A 17,437-nucleotide genomic window follows, 5' to 3' on the forward strand; every position below is an offset into this window, starting at 1 on the left:
TAAATAGAAATACCATTTTCCTGAATAAGATGTATTAAGGTAAAAATTTCATTAATTAGGGGCGCCTGGGTGGCTCAGTGGTTTAAAGCCTCTGCCTTCGGCTCAGGTCATGATCTCAGGGTCCTGGGATCGAGCCCCGCATCGGGCTCTCTGCTCGGCAGGGGGCCTGCTTCCCTCTCTCTGCCTGCCTCTCTGTCTACTTGTGATCTCTCTCTGTCAAATAAATAAATAAAATCTTAAAAAAAAAATTTTTTTTCATTAATTAATGCATAAGTTAACTGTGCATACATCAATTAATGTATAAATTGAATACAATTCCAATAAAAATCCCAAGGATTATAATAATAATTCCAAGGAACTACTTGGCACAGTGTGGTTTTGGGTGCAGGGATAAACATACAGATGGAGTATAGGGAAACTTGTCATAAAAAATCCAAATCCAAATAAATAGGAAAACGTTAAATATAATAATAATAGCACTTCAATTCAGATGGGCAAGAATGGGCTATTTAATCAGGGGCAATGACACAAGTGGCCAGCTACAGGGCTGAAAGAAAAGAAAAATAAACTTGTATTTCAAACTCCAGACAGAATAAAATTCCAGACAGATCAGGAAAAATATAAATGGGAAAAAATAAAACTATAAAAATAATAGAAAAACATACAGAAGAACCTCAGGACAGGATACTCTAAAACCAAAATTTTTAAGGTTCATTCGGGGCGCCAGGGCGGTTCAGTCAGTTAAGCATCTGACTCTTGGTCTCAGCTCAGGTCATGATCTCAGGGCCATGGGTTCAAATCCCATGTTGGGCTCCACACTGGGCATGGAGCCTACTTAAAGGAAAAAACATTCATATTATTAACTGCATAAGATTCTTAACTTTCAATATGGCAAAAATACCATAAACATGGTAAAACAATAAATTTTCTCCAGAAAATACTTATAACACATACTACTGAAAAGGGATTAAAAGCCATAATACATGGAGAGCTTCTACAAACGGATAAGAGAGAAACAAGCAACTCAAATGATAATGAACTTTTCAACAAGTCAACAAACAAATCATGAAAGGAAGAAATAGTAGCCAATAAACAGATGAAAAGATATTCAGACTCATCAGTGGCCAGCAAAGTGTCACAGTATTAAGATACCAATTCAGGAATACAAGCTTTAAAACCAATCACAGACCAAGCATGAATATCTGTAAATAAGCACTGTTCAAAATATAAATGTGAATCGCTCAGCTTTCTGCAAAGAGATCAGACAGTACAATTTTTTTAAGATTTTTTAAATTTATTTTTGTGAAAGAGAAAGAGAGCGCACACGAGAGGGTGGAGAAGCAGAGGTAGAAGCAGACTCCCCGCTGAGCAGGGAGCCCAACACAGGATTCGATCCCAGGACCCTGGGATCATGACCTGAAACAAAGGCAGAGGCTTTAACCAACTAACCACCCAAGTGCCCTAGACAGTACAATTTTTCTAAATGCCCATATACTTTGACTCAGAAATCCTACTTCTAGGAATGTATCCTAATGCACTACTAATTTAAAAAGGATCAAAAAGCATAAACAGACATTTCACCGAAGGGGATATAGGCATACAAGCATGGGAAAACATGTTCAACATCATTAGGGACATGTAAATTAAAACCACCATAAGGTATGACTGTACACCTGTAAGAGTGGCTAAAAGAGGAAATCATGATACTACCAAATGCTGGCAAGAATGCAGAGGAACTGGATCACTCACACATTGTTGGTAGGAAGGTAAATGGCACTTTGGCAGTTTCTTATAAAACCAAATATGCAAATATCACCTACCCAACAACTGCACTCTTGGTGACTATCTCAGAAAAATGAAAAAGTTATGTTCCCACAAAAAACCTGTACGTGAATGTTTACAGCAGCATTATTTGCAGTAGCCAAAACCTGAAACAATCCAGATGTCCTCCAATGAGTTAATGAAGAAACAGAGTTTGGTGCCCCCACACCATGGAATGGGAATCACACCAAGTGGGGAAAATGCAATCCCAAGAAGTTACACACTGTGTGATTCTTCTAATATAATGTTCTCAGAGTGTCAAAATTAGAGAACTGGAGGACAGATGGGTGGTTGCCAGGAGTCAGGGACGGAGAGGGAGGGTAGAGGAGGGAGGTGGTGTGGTATAAAAGGTCAGCGGGGGGATCCTGTGACAATGAAACTATTCCATTACCTGACGGTGATAGTGGACAGCTGTCCCTATGCAGTGACCATGCTGCACAGGACTACACACACACAGGCACACACAAGTGCACACACACATGAGTGCACACACACACACAAATAAGGACAAGCAAAACTAGGGAAATCTGAAAATCTATGCTAGGGTTTTATAAGGTGTTATTATTACTATGGGAAACTAGGGAAAAAGGAAACCAGGGATGACTGGGTGGCTCAGTGGGTTAAGCAAATATCTTCATTTCGGGTAATGATCCCAGGGTTCTAGGATCAAGCAAAATGTAGGGCTCCTTGCTCAGCAGGGAGCCTGCTTCTCCCTCTGTCTGCCACTCCCCTTGCTTGGGCTCTCTCTTTCTCTCTTAAATAAATAAATAAAACCTTAAGATTCTATTTATTTATTTATTTGACAAAGAGAGACAGTGAGAGAAACACACATACACACACACACATTTTTATTGCAGCACTGTTTACAACAGCAAAAGCAAAAAAAGAAGTAGAAACAACCTGAATATCCATTAACAGGCAAACAGTAAATAAGTTATAGTACCTCCACACCACAAAACACTACACAGAAATTTAAAGAGAATGAGAGGTCACTTCTAATCAACCCTAAGAAGCACCACATTCCCCCCCCATACATCTTTGAAACCCAGCTGTGCCTCATAAGTGATGAAATTATACGATTAGAATTGACATTGGTCATGAAGATGCCCTTGACAGTAAGTTGCACCATTATGTTACTTACTGACCTGGAATAATCTCCATAATACCAGGTTTGAAAACAAAAACATTGAGGTGCCTGGGTGGCTCAGTCAGTTAAGCATCCAACTCTTGATTTCAACGCAGGTCATGATCTCAGGGTTGCGGATGGAGCCCTACATCAGGTTCTGTGCTGGGCGTGGAGCCTGCTTAAGATTCTCTCTCTCTCTCTCTCTCTCCCCTCTCTTTCTGCCCCTCCCTACCTCTTCCCCCCACTCACATGCTATTTAAAAAAAAAAAAGGGGGGGGGCGCCTGGGTGGCTCAGTGGGTCAAAACCTCTGCCTTCAGCTCAGGTCATGGTCTCAGGGTCCTGGGATCAAGCCCCGCCTTGGGCTCTCTGCTCGGCGGGGAGCCTGCTTCCTCCCTCTCTCTCTCTGCCTGCCTCTCTGCCTACTTGTGATCTCTGTCTCAATCTCAAATTATTTATCTCAAATAAATAAATAAAATCTTAAAAAAAATTAAAAAACTAAAAAAAAATTAAAAAAAGAAAAGGGCAAGTCATAGAGTAATATAAATGGTATGGCTCCCATTTGTGCGGAAGTAGGAGAAAGGAGTGGGTTCCAAAGATTATGTTCTCTCAATCACTGGAACCTTCTACCATCGTTTGAGTAGACTTCAGCATCCCTGAAAATTCATGCAAATTCATCTAGAGCAAGAATCATGAGCACTGAGGCTGAGGGCCCACATCCCAGTGTGACAGCACCAGCATACGAGGGCCATCCCCCCACCCCTTGCTGGGCCAGGGGTCCCAGGACCTGAGAATCAAGCCAGCCTGACGTTCTCAGTGAGGGCCGTGCGCTGCGGCCAGAACACGCTCCGTCCGCGCTGAGTAAATGGAGTGAAAGTGAGCTGCTGCCCAGAGATAAAGGACCAAAAAGATCTGTGAGAAAGACAGCAACCATCCAGAAGAAACTAAAACTGGCTTTAGGATTAGCTCATAGGCCATAGAAAAATAACTCTAGGTGGATTAAAGACTTAACTGTAAACAATTAAAATCTTACAAGAAAAATTGTTCATTTATTTATTTTTTAAAGATTTTCTTTATTTGACAGAGGGATAGAGAGCAAAAGTAGGCACACAAGCATGGGGGGTAGCAGGCAGAGGGAGAGGGAGAAGCAGGCTCCCTGCTCAGCAGGGAGCCCGATGTGGGTCTCGATCCCAGGACCCTGGAATCATGACCTAAGCTGAAGGCAGACGCTTAACTAACTGAGCCACCCAGGCAGCCCCACAAGAAAATTTAAAAAACATTGCATGCACAATGTAACATTGGGAAGATCTTTCTATTATTATTTTTTTTAAAGATTTTATTTATTTGACAGAGAGAGAGAGATCACAAGTAGGCAGAGAGGCAGGAAGAGAGAAAGAGGGGAGGAAGCAGGCTCCCTGCAGAGCAGAGAGCCCAACCCGGGGCTGGATCCCAGGACCCTGGGATCATGACCTGAGCCAAAGGCAGAGGCTTTAACCCACTGAGCCACCCAGGCGCCCTTGGGAAGATCTTTCTAAAACACTGAAAACTTATGGGGCACCTGGGTGGCCAGACCAAATAATTTTTGGTCATGGACACAAGGTACTCGAGGAAGGGAGAAGAAGATAAAATAGAAAAAAAAGAGGCCAAAAAAAGGTTGACAAAGAACGAGAAAGAACTCAAGCCAGGGAGCAGTGAAAACTCACAAAGCAGTAGTCTTCGAGACACTGTTTAGTGTGAAGGTGGCAGACAGGCATGTAAAAAGAAATCAAATAAATGTTCTATCAGAAGAGTCAGAAATGAAAAAAAATAAGCAACGCTTCAATGGGTCAAATCACAATTTCTGACCATTTCCCAAAGTTACTGGTATCAGCCCAGTGACTATCTTCTCTGGGGCAGACACACCACCAGCTCTGCATCTAGACGCAAACACTGCCTGGGGCTCTCTCGGAGAATCAGGAATGGGAGTTGGCAGCCGGGAAGGAATCAGCGGAAGGAGCTGGTTCCACCAAACAGGAAGAAGAGAACAGAGAGAACACAGGTCCCTAGACTTAGGAGTGAGTAAATGGGAAACAAGGAAACAGAAGTGACGCTAAGCCACAGCCCACAGGCTCTCAAAGCTTGGTTGGAGGACACAGCCTGGGAGAAAGAAAACTCCACTCCAAAGCTTGCTTTAAACCAAACAAAACAGAATGAAAAACAACACACAATTGGTCTGACTTCTGGCCACACCTTAGAGCCAGAGAACTGATGTCTCATTCTCTGAGTCCTGTCACCGCCCCACCGCCTCCCCCCCACCGACTCCCCCCCAACCCCCGTTATCAAGGCTCAGTCACAAGGCTTCTCAATCCTTCTGTCTCTCCTCCCAACTGCCACCACTCAGCCCGCCCACCCACGGTACAGAGCCACCCCTCACTGCTTGCCAGACCCCGCCTCACCCTACCCAGCCCCCCTCCACCCCTGCCCCTCCTCCAGAAATCCAACCCTGACTATGTTGTTGTCCTTCTTTGTTCTTTCTCCCACTCACACTACATATTGCACAGCACACAGGACATGACACAATTTCAGGAGGAACAGAGATGAACGTTTTCATGTTAATCATTTCAATGCTCCAAGAAAGACAATAATCAGCATCAGTCTTTGATTTCACTGACAGTATTACTTATGACCAGAGTAGACAGGGCCTTCACATTCCACCGCAAGCCAATATCTGGCTCAGATGGTATACAGAAATAGCAAAAATTGTGAAAATGAAATGCAAATAGCCATGGTTTAAGAAATGATACCCTATGGGGCACCTGGGTGGCTCAGCTGGCTAAGCGTCTGCCTTCAGCTCAGGTCATGATCCCAGGGTCCTGGGAGCAAGCCCCCAACTCAAGTCCCCAAGTCGACTCGGGCTCCCTACTCAATGGGTAGTCTGCTTCTCCCCCTACTCATCCTCTCGCCCTCTTCTCTCTCAAATCAATAAATAAAATATTTCTAAAAAAGAAAGAAAGGATACACTAATGGATAAAGTTCAAACACTTCCCTATGACAGTAAGAGAGGAAACTCCTGACTTTTCAGACCATGTTCTCACACCTCCTCTCACACCATCCCACTTGCCACACCTGCTGCCTGGAACTCCCATCCTACCCATTCGACCACTAAAGACCTGACACTCACCTCTCACGTCTGGACTACATGATTATTACTACAGGCCACCAAGACCATCCACAATGTACGTGCCTATCTCCTGGACTGAATTCTGAGTTCCCTGAGGACAGCAACCAACTCATCCAGTTTATTAATTTTTCATTTTTTAATTTTTTTAAAGATTTTATTTATTTATTTGATAGAGAGATAGAAAGCACAAGTAGGCAGAGCAGCAGGCAGAGGGAGAGGGAGAAGCAGGCTTCCCGCTGAGCAGAGAGCCCGATGTGGGGCTCAATCTCAGGACCCTGGAACATGACCTGAGCTGAAGGCAACTACTTAACCAACTGAGCCACCCAGGGGGCCCAACTCATGCAGTTTATATCCCCAGTGCCAGTGTAGGGATCTACAGACAGACATCTGTTGCGGGGCGGAATTAATGAGCAAGGGGTCTAGACTTCAGTTTCCAAATTAGCCAAAACACTGGTATGTCCAGTCATAGGAAGAAAAAGTATTGAGTCTTGGTAAGTTCCTACTAGCTATGCCAATCAAACACTGTTCCATCTTAGGAAGTGGGTACTGTGATGATCGTCTGGCCTTCCAGATGATATGACAGAGGCCTGGAGAAGCTAAGTCCAAAATCACACAGCTGGTAATTAGTGATTTGTGGCCGGAGTGGGCCTCTGATATTAAAGCTCATACTTCATGCTCACAGTCTCTCCACCATCAAGACAGTGACCATGAGGATCCTGGCAATGAGGGTGTTTACATATTGTTTCCCATGGGCCAAGCACTATTTCCCATAGCTATCAATATAAACAATATAACTGTTTATTAAAAACCAGACAAATATAACTATTTATTACAAACCAGGAAATGTGCTCAGATTTGCTAAATGCCCAAAACTACCCAGTAGCTAAAAATCTTTTTCCAGAAAAGCAATCTACTCATTTGATCGATACAGTAAAATAAAAGAATATGCAATGTGGAACTATCTACGATAGATCCTCAAAGTGGAAATGAAGTCGTCAGGATAGGGAGGAGTGAGAATCCCACTAATGAACCCCAAAATCTTCTGCAGGAAGAGAAGAATTAGAATATCCAGTCAACACCTCAGACTAGTAGGTTGGTAAGAAACCTATGACACACTGAAGACAAAAATCACATGATGAACATGCAGAGACATTTAAAAGGGGAAAAGGAATGCTTGGAAAAGCCATTTGGTTTCACAAGTGTCTAGGGGAATACATACGACCGTTTTCAACTATGCTGAGAATAACATTAGGGAAGCGCAAAGGGCAGCTGGTTTTGTTTTATATCTTCCTGAAAAGTTCAGAAATGTTTCTAATTCCTCACAAGTAAATAAAAATCACCGAAACCAATCACTCTTCCCTGGAAAGCTTTGAAAGGAGGAGAAAAGCTCCTGACTTCTTCTGACACAGTCAGCTAAAGGGTCACAAAAATGTACAAGCCCTCAATGTTCTGAAACAAACACCCAAAACCAGCCCACTGCCTCCCTGTAACGGCAGTGAGACGCTGCGTGCAGAGAATATTCACGAAGTGCAGAGACACTTTACATGAAATTACAGCGAAAGTAACAAAAGCTAGCAATTTCTGGAAACTTACTAGCCACCAGGCACTGTTGGAAAGGCTCCACATAAACTAACTCACAAGCCCCCCAAGTCAGGATGGTGGGGGCTATACCCATTTACAGATGAGGACGTCAGGGCAGGAGAAAGTCAAAACTTGTCCAAAAACCAACATGACTCGGGACGGGCCACACCAAGATTCAAACTCCCAGCTTCAAATCCCATGCCACCTTCCGCCACCCCGCAGCTGGGGCTGCTTTTTATGATTCCAACGAGAAACTTCCAGATTGTGCTTGGTAATCCCACGTGGGAAGAAGATGCTTCCGTAGAACAATAACGTATCTAGCCCTGGAGGTACCATCCAGTACCTGCTGAGTTCTTCAGCCATTATTTCTAGAAGGCAAATTATTCAAAAACTACGTCACAGCCTCGTCATCAGCCAGAGTGACGGCGGTCCACGAAACAATTGTGACGAAGCACAGGAATGGGTCTTTGCTCTTAGGGGAACACGGAGCAGGAGAACAACTCCGAGAGAGGGGTCAGGAGAAACGCATGCATTTCGGGGCCCAGTGACTGCCCCCACTTCCTCCTGGGGAGGTTTCTAAGACCAGAAGCTGATGAAACAAGCTCTGCCTCTAATGTCCCCACATGAAAGGGTGATAGACACTTCACACGAGGACTGGTGCCTCTTGCTGTGGAATCTCGGAAAATCAAACAAATCTCCCTCCCACACCCTCACGCTTTGCATCTGGGTGAGCCCAACGTGCTGCTTATCGTGGAGACCCAGACACCACACGCCGCTGCAGACGGGCCCGTTCTTCACAAACAGCCGGGCAGCTTTGGCTTCATCTGAGGATACGCACTGTTATTTACTTGTTTTGAGTCTGCCTCGTGTTTTCCACATAAAGGAGCCTGTTTTGTTGTTGTTGTTGTTGTTGTTTTAAGATTTTATCCATTTATTAGAGAGAGAGAGATCACAAGTAGGCAGAGAGAGAGGGGGAAGCAGGCTCCCCGCTGAGCAGAGAGCCTGATGCGGGACTCGATCCCAGGACCCTGAGATCATGACCTGAGCAAAGGTAGAGGCTTAACCCAATGAGCCACCCAGGCGCCCCAAGAAGCCTGTTTTAGAAGGGGAAACTATCGCTCTTGCACATGGAAAGCCAGCATCATGGGTAAACACAGAGTAAATATAAATGCAATTTAAGTATTAAATTCTGTCTCTGCCCCTCTGCCAGAGGAAGACCGAGCCTGAAGCCTCTGTTTAAAGAGGAGGAGGGGGGTTGCTGGAGACATATTACTTTGAAATGGAGGGTAGTGTTGTTTTTGTAGGTCAGAAGGATCAAATATGAGCAATTTCATTTAATTCAACCTAACGATAATACCAAACCAAGTCTCACCACCAAGATCATTGAGACTGAAAAAGAAAAGGCAAACCACTGAGCCACTAGGCAACTGAAAGGAATCTAACACCATGACATTTAACACTTAAAATCATGTTACACGTGCAGTGAAACAAATCTCTCATTTAGGGAAACTGTGTGTTAGAAAACCAGGAGGGGGTGTAGTGTCAGAGAATGAGCACCACAGCAACAAACAAAGTCTGTCTCCAGTCCCGCTCCACGACCCACAAAGTATGTGACCCACAAACCACGTGACCCACTCAAGCAAAGTCTGTGCCTGCAGCGCCAGTGTGTACTAGAAACAAGTTAATGCTGCATAAATGACCAGCCTCCAAGTTTCTACACTGGTAAAAGTAGGGAAATCATCCCCGCTCCTGCTTTTCTATAGGGTCATTGCAAGGATCAAGTGAGACATGAACATTTTTTTTTTTTTTGAGACATGAACATTTTTAAACCACACAGTACTGTCACAAGAAAGACTGTCACTACAAAGCAGTAGCAATAGGGGACAGCTCTTGGGCACTATGGGCAGCCCATGTTCATAATAGCCACCTTCATCACAGCACCCAGATTTCATTTAAAGGTTTAATTCTTCCTCAGTGGATCCTGTCTTGAGATGGTGAACCCAAGTAGACAACTTTTTCTTTTAAAGATTTTTTTATGTATATATTAGACAGAGAGAGAGAGAGAGAGATATCACAAGGAGGTAGAGAGCTAGCCAGAGAGAGAGGGCTGAGCAAATGTGGGGCTCGATCCCAGGAACCTGAGATCATGACCTGAGCCAAAGGCAAAGGCTTAACCCACTGAGCCACCCAGGCACCCTCCAAGTAGACATCTTACACTGAGCAAGCCAGTGGGATCCCAAGAAGCTCCTTCACCAACTCCTCCTGCTGGAGGCCAGGAGGGAAATCCTCCTGCTGGCCGTGGGGACGGGGTCATGTGACCTGAGACGGGCCAAGCAGGTGTTTCCTCCCCAGAAAGTCAATCTTGAGCAGAATGAGAGTCACTTCAGCAGCAGAACTTTTACCATTCCTGCCAGAAGACCATTTCTGGGCTCCCGTTTTCCAACTTAGGAGGCTTCCTTCCAAAGCTGTCTTGACTCTTTCCTGTTTCCAAACCTGGCCGGCCCTCAACTCTGTAAGCTCACAGCTTCCTTAACTGGAGTGGATTTCTGTTGCTTGTTTCCAAAGAGCCTTGGCAGAAACAGCTGTGACCATCCCTTCAAGGGTTCCTATTGATGTTCATTCAACCAGCGGGAATTTAGCTGTGACCAGAGGCCGCCAGTCCCAGTCATGCACAGAACTTTGCCTAGGACAGTAAATTTAAAAGGGCATTCAAAGATAACACTTGGCCTTTTAAGAAAAAAAATCCCTTGCAATTACCCATTATGTCTCAGCGGACACTGGTTCTTAGCTTCCTGCAGGAGAACGATGTAGGAAAAGACAAAACTAAGGAGCTCCATCTTCCAAATGGGACTGAGAACTATACCCAGAGTTACATGGAAAGAAATCTCCCATCTTCGCTTGTTCCCTGAGAGCAAAAGAGAACGTCGATAAGGCTCACTGACTCACATTTGAGCCTCCCTTCTATTTGCAGACTGCTCGCCCCATCACCAGGCAGCATGGGCAGGAGTCACAGCTGAGTGATGACTGTCCCCACCAGACTTCCTTCCCCGTGGAGTGAAATTAACACCCACCTGGCTGGCACTTCGACACACAGTATCTGACTTAATCCTCCCAACTGGCAGGGTAGATGTGATTCTGATCACCTTCTCGAATGTGTGGGTTTTCCCCCACGCCACCAAGCAGTTCTCTGATATCAGCTGGGTGTCCTACAACTCACCTCAATCCTGACACCGTCTACCCGGAGACAGCATCAGATCCCACAGGTGAAGATCTCAGCTCTACAAGACGACACACATCCCCCTACTTCAGATGCTGGTCGCAAGCCCAGGTTATCACCTGTATTTCTGACCAACTGGCTATGTATCTCAAAGATTCCCACAACTTCCTCTGTGGGTTAATTTGCCGGAGTGGCTCACAGACCTCAAAGAAGGATTGTACTTACTAGATTACTGGTATATTATAAAAGGATGTAACTCAGGAACAGGCACGTGGAAGAGATGCGTAGGGCCAGGTAAGGGAAAAGAACGTGGAGCCTCCATGCCCTCCCCAGAAACACCTCTCCCCATGCCTCCACATGCTCACCAACCCGGAAGCTCTCTGAGCCCCATCCTTTTGGGGTTTTATGGAGCCTTCATTATGTAAGCAGGATCGATTAAATCATTGGCCTTTGGCAACTGAAATCCATCTCCAACCTTCCTCCTCTATCCAGTGGTGGGGGTGCTAGGAAAGAAAGTTTCAACCCTCTGATCCCAGCATTGGTTGTCCTGGCAACCGGCCCCCAACCTTTGGGACTTTCTAAAAGTAGGTTTCTAAAAGTCACATCAAAAGACACCTTTATGGCTCTTATCACTTTGGGAATTCCAGGGGTTTTAGAGCACAGTGCCAAGAATGACCAAGGACAAATATAAATATTTCCTGAGCCATGGTATAGAGCAAGGAAAAAAGATCCAAATGACCAGAACTTGGGTTGGGGATGGAGAATTGGTGTCAGGGATCTGAAGATTTCCCTAACAATTATTAAAAGGCTTTAAAAACAAATAAAACAAGACAAAAATAGAAAAGGCCAGGCCAGAGTAGCTGGAGCAAAGAGCGAGACTGTGTTCGGGATGTGAGTCTTTTTCCAGAGAGCAAAGAGAAGCTGGGGAAGGCTCTCCACCGGGGGGTGGGGGCAGGGGTGACAGGAAGGCTCATACATTCTGCAGAAGACTCTCTGTGCAGAGGAAGCAGGACAAGAAGGAAAAGAGGGAGTCCGTCTCTGGCAGCCGCCCTATGGGAGATGTGGTGACTGGAACAAGGTGACAGCAGGGGAGCTGGAGAGAAGAGAATCCATTTGAGATCACTTGTGGGGCCAGGACATTTGTCAGCGGTGGAGAAGAAAGGGGACTCAACTATCTTTTCAGACCCCACAACAAATGTTCACAGACTTTCCCTCTTGAGGTTAAGCTATCCCACAGGATAAGGACAGTGATGTGGCCTTTCCTACATGAAGGTCGCGCCACCTTTCCCCAAACACATTTCAAAGATAAGACCAAGACTGTTATTGAGAAGGAATCCTCAAGGTGAGGGGAAGAACTGATTTTTTTAAACCCAGCTTCAAAATCAACAAAATCACTAAATGTGCTGTAACATGGGGAGAACAGACTCTGGAGCCCTAGGAACTGGGGTCCCACTTGCAGGTCTAACTTTCTCAGATGCCCCACCGAGGCTGGATTAGCCTACCTCTGTGTCTCTTTCCTGATCTGTAAAGAAGGAATAACACCACCACTCCTCCCAGTGCTGTCCCAAAGACGAGGCATCAACATGAATCCGGAGTGGCCAGAAGAAGCCATAGCTGTTACTATTAATATAAAGCAGCATACTCCTTTTAGCCTTGAACTACAGCTCTCATTGAAGAAATTAACTTTTTAACTTCTACTATAAAACATAACGCTGCACCCAATAAAAATATTAGTAGTAAATTCCATTATATAAGAACACATTAATCTAACACTTAGAGATGGATTCTCTAAGTGTTGAACTTAGAGAACTGGACAATCATGAAAAAAAAAAAAGTGAGGAAGAAGTCCTGAATCCACATACCCACACACATCCACACGGAGGCACGCACGCACACGCTCACACGCTCGTGCGCGTACACGCAGCGGTCTTGGACGGGATGGAGTGCTGCATTATTGTTTAGTAAGTCTCCCAGATGATTCTGATGCAGGGGGACCTTGCATCCCCAAACCAGGACCCCTGTGCTGACCGGGGCCGGGCCCCAGAGTGGAGCCTCAGGAGAAACTGATGCAATAAATGGACTCGAGATCTGACGCCACAAGCATGTGCTGAGAAGCAAACGTGTGACGGGCATGAAATGTCCATGCAAAACGCTGAGAGTTACACACCAAAGGAGGCGCCCCTCTGCCCTCAGGGCTCAAACCTCATGGTGGCACAGATATTTAAACACCTGACCACGGCACAAAGCAATGCTCACACTCACTGGGACAGTGAGTCTTTCCTGAGCACCTTCTCCATGCTTCCAGACACCGGGGGTACCGCCGCGAGTAAGTCAGCAAACATCCCTGCCCGCACAGAGCTGACATTATGACACAGAGAGGCAGAAATCAACAAAATAAAAAAGCCTAACAGTCTGCTGTTGGTGCTAAGTGTTAGGGAGAAGCACTAGAGGAAAAAAGAGACAGAATAAAGGAGGGGCAGAATTTTAAGTCTGCACCAGTTCAAACAGTCCCGGCAGCCTATACTAACATGTAGCACTCCGGGCTTTGCTCGAGGCTGGTCAAGTACGGCAGACTCGGGTCTGAAAGGACAGACAGGGGACTGGCTCTGCTGGGCAGGGTGGGGGCCGTGGCCAGGCTCCAGGATGAGCCAGATGCTGAGCAGGTGAGTTCCCTTCCTTCCCTTCCTTTGCCGGAATGCTCCTCCTGCCGCCATGAATCAGGCCCGAATGACTTCACAGAGCAAACGCCTGTGTGTCTCTTACCTTTGCCAAAACATTTCTGGCTCCTCCCAGTCAATGTGAGAAGCTCACGCAATTACATCAGCCCTTCCTGGGTCATGAAGGTCAATGGCAATTTTCAGGACTTTTTTCTTTGTTAATTATAAAAGAAACACATGATCGCAGTAAAAAATATGAAAAATATCAAAAAGTAGAAGGATTCCCAATATTCTCAACCCCAGGATTACCTCTGTTCCCACTCCGGTGGATGCTTCACCAGAGTGTGGTTTAACATCGCAGGCATCACTCTGCATCCACAGAACTTTGTACCTTACTCTTTGCATTTTAACTACATACATAATTTGTAAATTACCACATATTTATTTCTCTGCTTAAAACAAATGTTGTATGGATGTAAATTTTATTTATTTATTTATTTATTTATTTATTTTTAAGATTTTATTTATTTATTTATTTGACAGAGAGAGACACAGCGAGAGAGGGAACACAAGCAGGGGGAGTGGGAGTAGGAGAGGGAGACGAAGACTCCCCGCTGAGCAGGGAGCCCCATGCGGGGCTCGTGATCCCAGGACCCTGGGATCATGACCAGAGCCAAAGGCAGACGCTGAAGGACTGAGCCCCCCAGGAGCCCCCGGACATCAGTGTTAATGGCTACTTAACATCCCGTCCTACTGACACACTGCACTTTATTAACCACCTCCCACCTGCTGAGCATTTAGATTTCAGAGTTGCCATCGTGATCAATTACCCTGAAAATAACTTTATGCAGAAAGGTATTTCAGATAATTCCCTCAGAATGGACTGCTCGAGGGAGGGAGTATCACAGGAAGCTGCAAACACTCCAGACAGGTAATCCCAGCATGGGTGTACAGATCCCCCAAACTGAATCACCACACCGCTCAGCTGCAGAGGCAGAACACAGAAGCTAGTCATGCCTGGCCGCCATTTGGTCTCGACAGTAAATGGTTTTAGAAGGGACATGTTTACCTGCTGTCGGAATCCGAGGCGATCTCCTTTCTCCCTCCAAAGCGGATCTGGCACTGCACGGAAAAAGAAGACACTGAGATCAGCAGTTGGGATGGGACTCTGACACATCACATACAGCCCACACAGGACACACAGAGCCAGGAACCCCAAGTGCCCTGGGTGTCAGGCAAAGACGTGAGATGGTGGACCACCCAGCCTTCTAGCCACTGCTTACAGGAAGCCCTTATCTCCCACACGTACAGAGGGGAGCCTTGCGGGAAAACAACACCCAAGAGGAAAACAAAAGCACACAGCCCTCTGCGAATTATCTAGGAAGTTTCTTCTGTACGTCAGCAGCTGGCTGAAAAGAGAGCTCCCAAAGGGACAATTAAAGCTTACACAAATCTGTGATGACGGGTGCCTTTGGAAAGGGCCCCAAAGTTGTTATGACTGCATATAAAATTAGGGCAGCATGATTCAAGCTTCAACCATGTCATCCAATTGAGCCGAATGACAGTTCACCCAGGGTGGGTACAGATAAAAGCAAACCATTGTTTCTTCTTTAATTGTGGTAAAAAAAAAAAACAGGTAACATGAAATTCACCATTTTAACCATTTTTAGTTATACACCATTCAATTCGCAATACTGCGTCACCATCAGCAGTAGCCACCACTGGTTTTTAAAGGTGTGGCATGTCCCCTGTGGGCGGCAGGCTCGCAAGATTCCAGAACTTATTCTCCAAAGAATGAATGAATGAGTGAATGAATGAATGATTTTAAATGATACCTATGTCAAAACTCATGGGACTGCACACTTCAGTGTATTTTACGGTAAGCCTCAGTTATTCCTCAGGAAGAATGACTTCTAAAAGGTCTGTGTGCAACACTTTCATCCCCCCAAACCCTAACAACAACAATGATAACAGCAGCAGCTCCAGGCATAGGCTCCAATGTACTCCGGTCTAATGGCTGCACTCGAAGTGGCCCCACTTGCCTCTTCATCTTCTTACTCCATCTCCCACTTCTGGGGCGAAGAAATTCACGCGGGCTCTGTACTTAACTGCTGGGCCCTTTAGCTCCTTGAACAAATGCAATCCCCTCAGCAGCCCTCTGGAGAGCAGCGACCCGATGACAGAGAAAGGGGATGACCAGAGAGGCTGGAGGAGCGGGCGCAGGACACACAGCCTTGAGATGAAGCTGGCACTCGGCTCCGGCTTCACCAGAGCCTGTGTCCTTCCCAGCACACGCCACACCCGGACGCCTAGAGGCCCGGGAGACGCCAAGTTCTCGGAGTTCATGTCAACGCTTGACACGCGTTTCTAAGCAAGTACTGACCTCCCTGGGTGCTGACCGCAGGCACAGCACTGTCAGCCACGCCCTCCAAGACGTGGGCGACCTAGAATTCCCAGCACCGGATCCCAGCTCTGCTACTTATCGCCTCCAACTCCTTAAGCTAATGGTTGGCTCCTTCCGAGCTTCAGCTGCTTTGTCCACAAACTGGAAAAAACTGCAGGAACCATCTCACAGGGCGGTTGGAAGCATTCGAGGGCAAGCGCTTAGCAGAGAGCCTGGCATGGGACTCACACGGGCGCAGTTAACGACGCGTGTCTGGCACACGCAGGCAAGCACACCAAAGTCAGCCCTGTGTCCCAGCTTGCTTCCACACCCATCCAAAAGCCAGTATCAAAAATCACGTCAAGCAATCGGAGCGGAGCCCACCCGGAGGACCCACGCACCCCCGGGCATGGCTTCCTTCCTCCTGCGCGTCTCTGTTCTTGTGCCCACGGGGCACTAACTCTAGCCACCACCTCAGCACCCGGAAGAGTCACCCTGAAACACAACTGTGTGGAAGTGAGACTCTGAAACTGACATCCGTGCCCTTCTTAAGGGACGGGACATCACAAAGGACGGAGTCCTCCAAAGACATTAGAAAGTCAGGACACGGGGCGATCCTCTGTCACTACTTCCGACTGCCGTCCCTGCTCCATTGTGCCATGGGGGACACTCCGAGCCTCGCAGCTCCCAGAAGAAAAGTGGAAGTAGGTCCATGCATACAGGGAAGGGCAGAAAGGACTTGGACATGCACTGCCTGAAACTGTTACTGGACCTCAAAGTCAAATGGGAGCTTTCCTCTTACCTGTTTCACCGCATCCAGCAGACGCTCCAGCAGAAACTGTCTTTTCAGGTCATTGTTCTGTGATCCTAAAATGCAATGAGGTTTCATTAGTTCTGTTTGACATAAACCTTCTGCCAAGACTTCCTGCCACTGTCCCCAACTGGCATCAGCCTCCTCTGTAATGAAGGCACCAAAATTCCACACCATTACAGTGAAGTATGGCCATCTGCCTATTGCTACATCACAGGAAAGCAGCTCAATGAATGTCCCCCACATCTGAAAACTGTGTCCAGAAAGGTCTAACTCAGGATTTCTCAACCTTGGCGCCACTGACGTTTGGGCCAGATCACTCTGTGGTGGGGGCTGCCCCGTGAAGTGCAGGAAGCCTACAGCATCCCTGGCCTCTACCCACCAGACCATTAGCAAAACACGCACATGCACGCGCACACAAACACACACACACACACACGCACCCCATCGCTGTGGCTACAAAAATGTCTCCGGATACTGCACAACTGTCCTCTGGGGGACAAAACTGCCCCCAGCTGAGAACCAGCAGTCTGCCTTACCAGGCCGGTTCCCTAGCATGCCAGGCACTGCCCATCGGCTGACCTCGCTGTCAACTCCGACATCCTTTCCCCATGCCACCTCCCACGGTACAAGCTGAAAGGCCTAATTACTCCTCTTTTAGAAGGCTGACCTTAAGAAGTTCT

The 17,437-nt window shown here is 46.5% G+C and overlaps 1 protein-coding gene across 2 annotated transcripts in view; it reads right to left on the minus strand.

The window, feature by feature from the left end:
• The window catches only part of SNX29 (sorting nexin 29), a 473,687-nt gene that overhangs the window by 437,898 nt on the left and 18,352 nt on the right, over positions 1-17,437 (minus strand). For both annotated transcript variants that reach the window (XM_032836282.1, XM_032836283.1), the window contains exons 2-3: positions 16,746-16,810; positions 14,630-14,682 (exon numbers count right to left, since the gene is read on the minus strand). In XM_032836282.1, coding sequence (XP_032692173.1) covers positions 14,630-14,682; positions 16,746-16,810 — 118 coding nt within the window. The remainder of the gene's footprint in view (positions 1-14,629; positions 14,683-16,745; positions 16,811-17,437) is intronic.

This window comes from Lontra canadensis, unplaced genomic scaffold, assembly GCF_010015895.1.
Source record: "Lontra canadensis isolate GAN:19392208 unplaced genomic scaffold, GSC_riverotter_1.0 scaffold91, whole genome shotgun sequence".
Taxonomy (NCBI): Eukaryota; Metazoa; Chordata; class Mammalia; order Carnivora; family Mustelidae; genus Lontra; species Lontra canadensis.